This window comes from Chinchilla lanigera, unplaced genomic scaffold (genome assembly GCF_000276665.1).
Source record: "Chinchilla lanigera isolate Chin_1 unplaced genomic scaffold, ChiLan1.0 scaffold00053, whole genome shotgun sequence".
NCBI classification, from domain to species: Eukaryota; Metazoa; Chordata; class Mammalia; order Rodentia; family Chinchillidae; genus Chinchilla; species Chinchilla lanigera.
Window position 1 is genome coordinate 13,982,820 of NW_004955454.1, and position 12,091 is coordinate 13,994,910.

Sequence of the window (12,091 nt, forward strand, 5' to 3'; positions counted from 1 at the left end):
AACTTTCTTCTGGTGTATGTAATCAGTTCTCATCTTCTGTTTCCCATAAGCGTACTTTATTTTTTGTTTATTTGGTTTTAGCGTGAGGTTTTTTTTTTGGTTTTTTTGTTTTTTGGTTTTTTGGGGTTTTTTTGGACAGAGGCTTACTACATAGGACCGGCTGGCCTACTTACTTGAACTTGCTTGTGTATCCCAGGCTGGCCTCAAACTCGGGATGGTTCTACCTCTGCCTCCTGAGTGCTGGAATTGCAGCTGTGTGCCACCATGCCCAACTACTCTTTTTTTCTTACAGGATTTTTTTTGTAGGGGGTGTCATCCACTATGGTTTAAGATAAGATGTTGGGTTAAAAAAAGCACCAGGTCCAAATGACAAATGATAGCCTGAGCTAATAATTAAGATTGTTAGTGTTTTAAAATATCTTCAGGTTTGAAAGATGATATCATTGGGATTAGATGAAGTAGTGATGTTTTTTACTCAGGGCTTAGGGGAAGAGGGTGGAATTTGCCATGACTTTGATCCTCGTTACTTTGTTCCTACCTTGAGAGTACTTTGAGAGGGTGAGTTTGTATCCAGGAATATTTAACTGACCTGGTAGAGGACTGCCACATTAAGAATGTGTGTCTTCTATTTTTTCTTTTTTCTTTTTTCTCTTTTTTTTTTTTTTTTTTTTTTTTTTTTTTTTTTTTTTTGGTCCAAGCTGCCATTCTGTGTCTTTTGATTAGGGAGAAATGCCCATTTACATTGAAAGTTGTCATTGAGAATTACTTATTGACTCCTGTCATTGTATTATTTTTCCAATGATGATTTATTTTTCCTTCATTTAACTACTCTCCTACTGAGAATTAATCTTTCCTTTAGGATATTAGGTGATGTTTAACTTACAGACTCTGTTTCCCTTGAGTATTTTCTGCAGTGTTGCTTTGGTGTTCATAAATTTATGTATCTGTCTTTGTTGTGAAAGATCTTTATTTCTTCATTTATTTTGAATGATAGTTTTGCAGGGTGTAGAAATCTGGATTGGCATTTTTTTTCTTTTAGGGCATGGAAAACTTTCCCAGCCTTTCAGAATGTGTTGAGAAACTGCTGGGTTTGCCTTCAGAAGTCATTTGGTATTTTCTCTTAACAGCTTTTAATATCCCATCTTCGTTCTGAATTTGTAGGATTTTTTTACTATGATGTGTCATGGAGAGGTTCTTTTCTAGCTGTGTTGATTTCAGTTTCTAAATGCCTCATTTACCTTGGTATCACACTCATTGCTTAGACTTGGAAAAATCTTGTGCAGTAATTTTTGTGAGTATGCCTTTTAGCCTTTGGATTCCAGCTCTCCGTCAACTCCAGTTACCCGTAGGTTTGTTGTTTTAGAGTCGTGTAGGAGCTCGTGGATCATCTTCTCACTGTGTTTTGTGTATTGCTGAATAAATGTTCTACTGTATCACCCTGTCCTCAAGTCCTGCTATTCCCTTCTGACTGATTACACCTACTGATAAGCTCTTCAATTCAGTTTTTTTCAATTTCTAGGATTTCTGCTTGATTCCTTTCATATCCTCTAATTCTTTATTGAAGTGGTTTTTTGTACCCTGCGTTGTCTTTCCAGGTTCATTCAGCGGCTTGTTTGTTTCTTCTACAAACTTGGCCATTTAGTGAGCGGCATTCAGCGCCTTAGTTACATCTTTAAATTGGTTGGTCGTCTTACTGTTTCACTCCGCTGCTTGTCTGTCTCTTGCTCTCTCCAGTCATTTTCATCAGTTTTTGAGTTCTGTGGAAATTCATAGCCTCAGTATTAGTGAGATCTTTTTAGAGTTAGGAATTTTGAAGGCATGTTATCGCATTGTTTTCCCATCACTGTTGTGTTAAAGGTTGTAGACATGATGGGATAGAAAGCTCTGCCACTGTGACAGACATGTCTTTGCCAGGTGGGTCTCTCCCTCTGACGTGTCCTTGGCTTCAGTGTACTGATACCTACTCATGCTATTCAGAGTACTAAGATCTGTCCCTAGCAGATCTTGTGATTATTGGTAATCTAGCAGGATGTTGTGATTATTGGTAATCACAACATCTAAAGAGATAATCCTATGCTCTATAAACATATAAAACTTATTTAAATAATTTTCAAGTTTTTAATAGCTCAGGAAGACAAGGGAATACTACTGATGTAAAATAGGCTGGGAATTAGGAAAAGTGAGAAAAAAGAAAAAGAAGGAAAGACAGGGAAAAAGCTGCAGAGAAGCAAAGAGAATGTAAGAAAGAAGAAAAAGCAGATTTTTGTAATAGATGATATATTTGTGCCCAGCAAAGAAGGAGGAAAGAGTGTGAGAGGTTATGTGCAGGGGCAGAAAGAAAGGAAAGAAAGAAGAAATAAAAGAAATGAAAGAAAGAGAAATATAGCTTGAGAAGCCAACCAAACATTGTTAGGTAATCAAGAACCTGTTTAGAAAGAGCTCTGTCATTTCACTATTCAGGAGAATTCGAGGAGAGAAGTGCAATGTACTGGGTGACAGAAAATTAAACATTGATGATATTCAGATTAATTCTAATAGCGAATAGTGGGAGGAGCAGAATGAATGTAAAGCAGTAAGAAGCAAAAAGAGAAACAGGGCAAGAAACGGGGATGCCATAGATGCATGATGTTACCATCCCTAAGTCCCCGTAATGGAATTCTTTCTATTTAGGAATGAGGGTTAGAGGGGGCTTTTTCACAACCAACTGAAGAATGTGCTTTATTTTCATATTCAGAGAAAAATGCACCAAAGGGATTTCTGGAAGAAAAGGAGGGGAAATTTTTTAAAAAGTCTTTCATGCTTAAAGTATGTCAGTATTTGTGGAAAGGACATGTTCTACCTTAGGTGCCGTGGCTGTCAACCTCACGTCCTAATGAGCTGCTTCTCGGGGAGGGGTTGAAGTCAGAGGAAGGCACCCGGAGGAAGCTCTGCTGTCGGGGTGTGTTGTTCACACTGGAGATACTGGAAGAGAATAAAACAAAATTGCGAGAGAGAAAAAACAGCCAAAACGTATTTTAAGAGCTAAAGTATAATGTGCTTCTTTTTCTTCCTTCGTTGCTCTCTTTGACGCTAACTGCAGTAACATTATCTCTTTTAAAATTTGTGCTGCTCCTGGCAGCCTCGGGCTCTGACTGTTGCCAGTGTTTATCGTTTGCTGGACTGCAGCTGTTACTGTGGCTTTCTGTCTCCTGCTCCAGGCTGATGAATTTGAGGTAGAGGCAGTGTCGCTCGGGAAACTGCAGAAGGTGCTGCTGCGCTGTGAGGCCGGTGACGAGTCACAGTACTGGTACTGTGAGAAGGTCGTGGTCAGGGAACCCGGCGCTGCGTCTGAGTGCACCTTCACCTGTGAAAGGTAAGGCGGGCCTCTGTGGTACTTCAGAGGAGTGTGTTTCACAGTGGATAACACGCATGTGTGTGTGTGTCTGTGGTGTGTGCTGTAGGTTATGGATTTGTATCATTTACTCAGAACCGCACATTGTGCAACATTTGTCACTGATTGTGTGTTTAAGTAAATAACCACTTGCTAAGCATTTTAGGAATGTCTCATCTTATATCTTTTTGCCAAAATATTCTGTGTCACAAGAGCTCAAAAGTTGAATACTGCACATTAGTACATAAATAGAGAGAATATTTGTTTAACTTTTGGCTTCTTTAAGTTACTAAGATTGTAGTGATACAAAAATTTCATAAGGGGATTAGAGTAGAGAATTTTAGAGAGAAGAACTTTAGCACAGAATGTATGGAAGACAAAGGTTTAATCTAGACAAGCTGTGCTTTCCTGTGAGCCCTGTAAGGTGAGTCCCAGGAGAAACTCCCTCCCTTCCTGACCTGGCCCGACTGCTCTTGTGTATGAGCCCCAGACATCACAGATTCTTCCCTCTGCACATCTCATCAACAGTCTTGCTTAGATCAACAGCAGTTATTTGAGTAGGAAGAAGCTTTGCTCTCTAGTTCTTTGCTGAGTTCTGTTATCTCAAGAAAACTCCCATTTTCGGCTGCATGGGCACTTATTGTTATTTTTGCTTAGTCTCTCAATTACAGAGAAGAAGTCAGTCCCAGACTCATGAATGGGATCGAGTATGAATAGTTTCTTCATTAGAACCCTATCTATTGTGGATGCGTGGGTGAAAAACTTGGGCTATGTTTGTCAGTGTTGGAGATGTCCTGTAGCCTTTCATTCAAATGGATTATCGATAGGAAGTGAAGCAAAACATAAATTAGGCAAAACAAGCACTAGGAATCCAAGGGTGTAGATTAGGAAATCCACCCAAAAATAATTTTTCAAGTGGGCGTGGTGGCACACACTTATAATCCCAGCACTCAGGAGGCTGAGGCAGGAGGATCATTTCGAGTTTGAGACCAGGCTGGGGGCAAGGCCAGCCTGAGCTGCATATGGAGACCCTATCTCAAAAAGACAAAAAACAAACAAACCAAGTAATTTTTCTTTTCCCCTGTGGTTACTCTGTGCTGTGCGTATCACAAGCCTCCCTATATAATGAGGGGCACAGCAGTGAAGAGGACTTGGATGTCTCTAGCTGCTCCCACCCCAGTGCCCAGGCAACCCAGGTGTGAGGTGGTACTGTATGTTATTCCCGCACGTCTGTTGATCACTAGGGAGTGCTTCAGCCAGGGACTTCTCCATTCTGCTGTACTTGATCACATCAACTTAGTTTATTTCTTTTAAGTATAAAGTCTACTAAAGGAGTCTCTAGATTTATGCATAGCCACCATTGCTATCTGCACGTACATTCATGCAATCCACGCAGCCTCCACCACCATCACCCCACTGCCTCTACTCACCCATCTCTGCTACCTTATTTCTTATTATGAGTCTAACATGGTCCTGTGTGGAAGGAAGAGGCGTAGTGATAGCTTAATTAGTGTGAATGGATTATATCTGAAGAAATTTACAAAATATATTAAATGGCCCAGAATAACAGGCCAAAATACATCATCCTGACCATCAAATGCTGATATTTGATGCCTTGCACAAGGTAAGTCCTGAAGAAATAATAGCACTGGTGCTCATTCATGTGATAATCTGATGAAGAAAGTAGTTATAAAATCTCATTCCTTCCTGTTCTGTAGATATAAAGAGAGTATACAGATCCTACTTCCTTAGTTCTTAAAGAAATGAAGAATGTAACTGCAGGAACAGAACAGGAGCGTAGAAGCTTCCTTCTTACAGCAGAGGGACCATTCTGAAACTATTTACAGTGTTTCTTTAAGCCCAGAGCGTTCTGTGTGCATGCGAGAGGTCGGTGACAGCATCCCCTAAGGAACATGGAGTCTGGAAGGCTGCATCCAGGAGGATAGAAGAGAACTTGCGGCTGCATGGCGGGGCTGGGCTGGGCAGTCTCCTTGCAGTCTGAGGTCCAGGGGGCTGGGCACCCAGAGATGTGAGTCATTTGTCTGCGATGCAGGTGGGCATATTCCAGAAAGGAAGCGGAAGGATAATCTTGGTCATGCTTCTTGGAGCTTCCTTAAGAGCAAGAATTTACAGTGCTTGTGAGTTGGAGTGGCAAGACCGCCACATGCATGTCCGTTTGTGAGCGAGGTAGGGAAGCGCCTGGGTGAGAGAGCTGAGCTCTGGGGAGGCGCTTCTGTGCGCCACAGACGCTTCCTGCAGACTCTCACACCCTCCCTCCCCTCCAGGGAGCACCCACGTCCTTATGCTGTCATTTTATTTCTATACCTGAAAATACTATTTTTCTGCCTCTATAGAGAAGAGTACATACCACCGAATTTCTGCCATTTACACCGAAGGTTTGGCTATTTGAGGTTTGGAGTGAGAAAAATTTGTATCTGACTAGGGTCAACATTCAAGTAAATTTACAAATTCATTTGACTATTCTTATGCATTAATTGTATTACTGTAGTTTCCTGTGGCTGCTGTAATGAAGTCCCACACACTTGGTGTTTTTAAACAACAGAAATGTATTCTCTCACAGTTTAGAGGCAAGTGGTCAGAAGTGCAGGTGTTGGCGAAGCCATTCTTCCCCTACAGGGCATGGGAGACAACCTCTCCTGACCTCTCCCAGCTTCCCGGTGGCTGCTCACAGCCCTTGGCGTTCCATGGCTGTTGATGCATCGGGCCTTTATCCGCCTTTGCTGTCACGCGGCTGTCTTTCCTTTGTGACAGCGTCTCTCCTTATCAGATGCTAGTCTTTGGACTATGACCGCTCTGCTCCAGCGTGACCTCAGTTTACTCAGTCACATGTGCAAGTCGCTGCTTCCCAGAAAGATCACATTCTGAGGGTTTACGTAGATGTGAATTTGGGGGGAACACTATTTGAGTAACTACCACAATGTAAGTTAGCATTAACTTAGAGATCGCTGTGTTTCTGCATTATCAAGCTCGTAGCATTATGTATGTATATCGTGCATGTCAGTATGTGTGTGCAGAAACAGTGTGATTTATAACATGGATTTGTTAACCCTCTTGGTCTTGGGAGGTCTAGATGTGCAAGCAGTTGCAGCCAACCTTTTCTGCCTGTACACGAGGAATGCCGGGGACCTTAGTGTTAGACCTTGTTGGATCTGATGGTTTGGGACATGACACTGGTAGGAGCTCTCAGGAACAAGTTTCTTGAGGTAAAGGCCCTACCTAAGGCAATTCTAAGTAGAAGGAGAATCTATAGGTGTAGGAATTGAAAAGTTAAATGCAAATAACTGATAAAAAATCCAGACATAACTTGATTGGTCAAGGCAGAGAGGCATGACCCACTCTGTCTTCTCTTGGTCAGCTGTGCAGTAGGTGGAGTGACCCCGAGGCATATTAACCTGAAGAGCAAAGCGGAGCCGAGACCGTGCTCCTGAGCGGTACTGCAGCTAACACCTGTAAGGAGGTCTTGCCAATTTGACTCAGTGCTCATTGCTTTTTCTTTAAACAGTTGAGATCATTTCCTTTGGGTAAAGTGGGAGATAAAGAGACTTAAAGCAGATTCCTATGGATAGAATCAGCCATCAGCAAGTCCTGGGCACTTCGGGGTACGGAAGGCTGCCTCCATTCCAGGTCTACATGCAGTGTTTCCCAGTCCTCAGTACCTTCCTACTAACTGTTGGGGAAAGGCTCTGTTACTCTGCTAAAATGCCCAGGCCCTTGCGGGCAGACGAGGCAGGTGCTTGAGCAGGAGAAGCAAAGAAGCCCTTTACTGTATTCCTGCGGTTGCACTGTGTGGGGATCATGGTAGCCGAAACCAGCTTTAGCCACACAGCGGGGCCACGGCCCTGCCAGAGCCTGCGGACGCAGATCCGCGCTGCTGTCCTCAGCCATCAGTGTGTTCTCGGCTGATGCCGTCCTGTCTCCGCTCACCTCACTCTTGGCCTTTCCTGGTACCCGTAGTCCCGAGCCCCTTCACCTCTGTCTTCACCGGTGCATTGGCATAAACTGCACGGTGCTTGCTGGGAAGTCTTTTCTGAAGCCTCAGCTTGGGTAGTACAACTTTCCTGTATACCTTTCAGAAGACGTGTGATGTTAACACAGCACTCGCTGTGCTGAGGTAGATGTGAATGTGCTTATCTACCTACCATACTCTTCTAATTCTCAGTAGACTTTCTCTCAAGGTTGGACTGATCAATATCTTTGACTTTCACTTACTACTGTGGTTCCTGGAACTGAATAGGTTAAATTTATACGTGTAATAAATTGAACCAAGGACCATGTATTAATCAGGACAACATGAGCTCTAAAAATCGGAGAACGTGGTACATTTGGAATTAGAACATGAAGTCTAAAAGGTCTAACTCTTCTTTGATTTCACTAAGACACATATAAACAAAATGATCATTAAATTATCAAGTTCAACTGTTAATAATAACAAAGAGCCTAACAGTTGCTCTTAGAATTAGCAGAGGTATGATTTTTAAGAAAAATATGGCTCATTTGTCTGGGGATATATCTCAGTCTTGAAAAATTAAAGTTGCTGGATGACCTCCTATGACAGTGGTATCTTCACCCTGGCTATTGGACAGGAAGAGGCACTTTCCCCATTGTTGCATCACTGAGGTCTCAAGTACCAGCAGGGCCACGACTCGATGTAAGAGGTTCTGTGCACCTGCAGGGGGGAAAGTCACCCCTCCATGACCCTGTTCTCATCGCTTGCAAAGCATCTTCCTTGCTTAGTTGCCCTGGGTCATCTCTGGTGGTTATTGCAGGAAAATCATTCTTGAAGACGTTTAGGAGATTGTAAGCAAGGACCTTCAATGTCCACAAGACAAACATGCAACATAGTGGGTGCTCAGTAAGTATGTGGTAAGTTAGTCAAGTTTTGAATAAATTATAAGCTAAGTCCTGTGCAGAGCAGGGCTGAGTACAATCATTCGGGGAGAGGAACAGGAATAGAACCTGGGAATCCTGTTGAAACACTGCCCTTCTCTTGCATAATTACAGTCGGAAAGGGAACTTTACACCTAGGCCATCCTGTGTGCAAGTGTTAGTTTGTGTTGAGAGGTTTGAAATGAATTATACTCCCCGCCTTAGTCATTGACCTTTCCAGTATCCTCTTGCAGTTCTCCTTAGTAAAGTGCGTTTTGCTTCCTTGACTAAATATTCTCCAGGGACACTGCTAATCATACCTCGAAGATCTTAGCTCACTTTATCCTTTCTCTGCTTATTGAAATCTTTTTTTTTTTTCTTTCTTTTGCTTATTGAAATCTTTACCTTTTGAGGCCTAGGACAAACTGCTATCCGTGCCATGAAGCTTTCTCTGCTTGCTCAACCAAGGATGAGCTCATTTTTACCTTTTAAAAAAATCCTCCAGGGCTTGGTTTAAACCTCTGTGCAATACTTATTACATAGTGTTAGTTACTGTCATAGCGAGTGTGTTTGTCTCAGGTACCAGATGACAACTTTCTTCAAGGAAGGGTCTCACACATTTCTTTTTATTGTCCAACAGCGTATCTTATAGCAAGGAGGAATTTGGCCAGTATTTATAGAAAAATAGGGGAAGGATAAAAGGAAGGAAAGAAGAAAGTAGTCAAAACCGTAATGCAATCCCACTAGGAAGAAACCTTAGGTGTCACCTAATCTTTGAGTTCCTTCTGTAGCATCCTCAGATGTTTCTTTAAAAAAATTTATGCATTTATTTACTTTCACAGTAATTAACCTATATACAAACGGTTGTATTTTCCCTATCTGGCTAATAGGGAGACTGTTCTTATCGCTTGCAAAGCATTTTCCATGCTTCGTTCTTACTGCTGGTAAGAAATGATCAGCAACGTAGGTAAAAAATGATGTAGAGATTTTGATTAAGTACAGAAATATAAAATATTATTTTTACAGAGAGACTAGAATAATAAAAATTATCGTGAGACAGTGAGGAATCATTTGACTTTGCTAATTTTTTTCCCCAAAGAGGCCACTATTAATCATTGCGTGCTGTTCTGAGGCTGCGTTTGCGCTGCTGCCGTCTCTGTGCTCTTTTGCCGGCTTGAGGCGCTCCGTGGTGCGAGAGTGACAAGCCATGAAGGCGGGAGACTGACGGAACGAGGCCCAGGCGTGCTCTTGCTCGTTTTTTTCAGGGTAGGGGTGGAGATTCGGAGCCTGCAAGGATATCTTTTCCCGTTTTCAGTGTGTCTGAGCAGCTGCCCTGTCTAAAATGTTTGTCAGACAAAATATAATCTGTACCACTCCTGGCCTTCTTATGTTCTTCCCCAGCATGTCTAGGTGGAGGACACGTTCCATGGTGTGTCCTCTCTAGTCTTAAAGACTTAGAGAGCTTTGCTTTTCTGCCTTCCTTTTAGCTGGACCAGTGAAAGGGGACCCTTTCCTGAACGGAGGTGTTCTTCTGCTGGTGCTTACATTAGTAGTATGGTGTTCCAGGGCCAGAAAGATTTCTTGCCTGCTTTTTGTTGCTTTCCTTTAATATCAGCTCTACTCCTCTCAAACCATACTGCTCCAGCCACTTTTCCCATCTGTTTGGGGGGGGTGTGTGGGGGGGACCTTCTTGTTCTAATGCAGGAAACGTGACTCACAATCTTTAACTCCTAACCTTGGTTGGTTCTCTTCGGCTTGTTTTTGTTTTGGAGGGTCTATTGCAGCACATTTGGTTATAGAAACATATGTGGGAGAAAATAGGTGCATGCTGCAACCGACTCTTATCTAGGGCAACTAAAAACTGTCCTGTTCTCATTCAGAATGGTTAGAGGATTTTTTTAGAATAAAGATCTGATGGCAGTATAAAACTATTTTGTAAGCATTTCATAGAAGTGATGGCCCCCGAGGGAGATTGTTTGAATAGTCCTGATGACTGCAAGTTTTTGAGACATCAGAGCCTACAGTAATCCAGAAGGAATAATTTTTAATAGGTGCCCAGTACTCAATGTTTCTCTGGCTTTAAGGGTATTGTATTGTTTCTTGGCCAGTATATTGTGAAAAAACCATAGGAGAGGTTTTCAAGGATTGACTAGATTAAAGACAAGACCAGGGAGTGTGATTTTCAGGAAAATTTATTCAGATTATAAACCCTGGCTTGCTTGCAGGAAGGAGAAATTCACTAAAGCAGTTTTAGAAAGGACAGCTTCGCCGGTGACATTCGTAGGAGGACCCCTGTTTAAGAAATAAACCTGGGCATCGTGAACCAGCTAAACTCAGCAAGAGCCGCTCGCCGTGTCTGCATTGTCAGGGAGTCTTCATCAAAAAGCTCTGTTCTTTCTGCAGATCGGGTCCCGCTCTCTGGTGTCGCTGGCTTGTGACCAGCTCTGGGTTCGGTGGTACCAGCTGGCCTCAGCGACACTGAGGAGCCCCCGTGTGGTCACCGTTCTCTATCTCTAGGTCAAGTTCAAGAGAGAACATCAGACTGACTGCGCCTGGGCTAGGCATCCCTTCCTTCTCTGGCCAGTGCGTCCCCTGGTACAGCAGAATGGTGCTCAAGGCCCACCTCTTTTCAGCACAGCTGCCGGAGGAGGGACGGTTGTTGGTGGACTGCCAGTCACCCCAAATATACTTGCTGCGTTATCGGCTGCATAGAAGGTGTTGCACTTGGTGATGAAAAAATACAGTATTAACTGACATTTATTAACCATTTATCGTATGTCAGACACCATGATAAGTGTGTATGCATTTAAACCTGCATTCCTATTGTGTATTACTAGTACTACTACTATTATTATTATTGTTATCATTGTTATTATCCACAGTTTACAAATGGGAAACTGTGGCTTAGAAAGATCAAGAGAGTCTGTGGGTTAGGATTGTATCGTTAGTGAGATCTGGAATGAGTCTGGCCCCACTCCTAATCCAGAACTGTATCCACCTTTCCCTCTTCCCTCTCTCCTTGCCGTCCTCGCTCCCTCTCTGCTCCTTGGCTTTTGTGATACTGGAGATTAAACCTGGGGCCTCGTGCACGCTAGGCAAGCACCCTACCACTGAGCTGCATCCTAGCCATTTGTATTTTTTATTTGAGACAAGGTCTCCGTAAGTTGCCCAGGCTGGGCTCAGGCTCGACATCCTGCTGTCTCAGCCTCCGAGCAGCGAGCATTACAAGCATGCATTTCCATGCAAGGCCAGAGCCTGTGTTACATATCCTTAAACATAAAACCAAATACCTTTATTCTGGTTGATGAACTCATTATGGAGACAGTCTAACTGGAAAGATGGGTACATTAACCAAAACTCAACCAATAAAGCAAGCTTACATAACTATAGGTAGACGAAATGTGGAAGGTAAGTTGTAGTGTGTGATGCTGGATTCCAGGGGAGGGAGAGAAAGCACACCGTGAGCTGCGGTGGTCAGGAGGAAATGGGATCTGTTGCAGCTTTTGAAAAGTTGACAGGTGAATGGTCCTGACAGCTGGAGACCGTAGGAGCCCACAGTTCACTTTTACGCGCCATGTCTGATCTCGTTTGGTGACTTGAAGGCCAGTATAGTAGAGCTCTGCCTCTAAATTCGGTGACGTTTTCAGATTCTGTGACCCCTCCCCCATCAGTGAGTGCCGCGCACCCTCAGCACCCTCCTGCCCACGGGCTCCCCAGCTGTCTGACCCAGCGGCTTCCGGCGCTCAGCTGCACGGAATCTCATCACATCTCCACGCCTTTTCCAGGGCCACCCTCCCTCGTTCTGCAGCGTCCTCTCTGACCTCATTGCCTGTC

General features: G+C 43.3%; 1 protein-coding gene across 1 annotated transcript in view; it reads left to right on the forward strand.

Moving 5' to 3' along the window:
• Rp1 (retinitis pigmentosa 1 (autosomal dominant)) overlaps positions 1-12,091 on the forward strand; it is a gene marked incomplete in the record, with an annotated part of 300,755 nt that overhangs the window by 201,264 nt on the left and 87,400 nt on the right. The window contains 1 exon segment of the mRNA XM_013520200.1: positions 3,198-3,352. Coding sequence (XP_013375654.1) covers positions 3,198-3,352 — 155 coding nt within the window.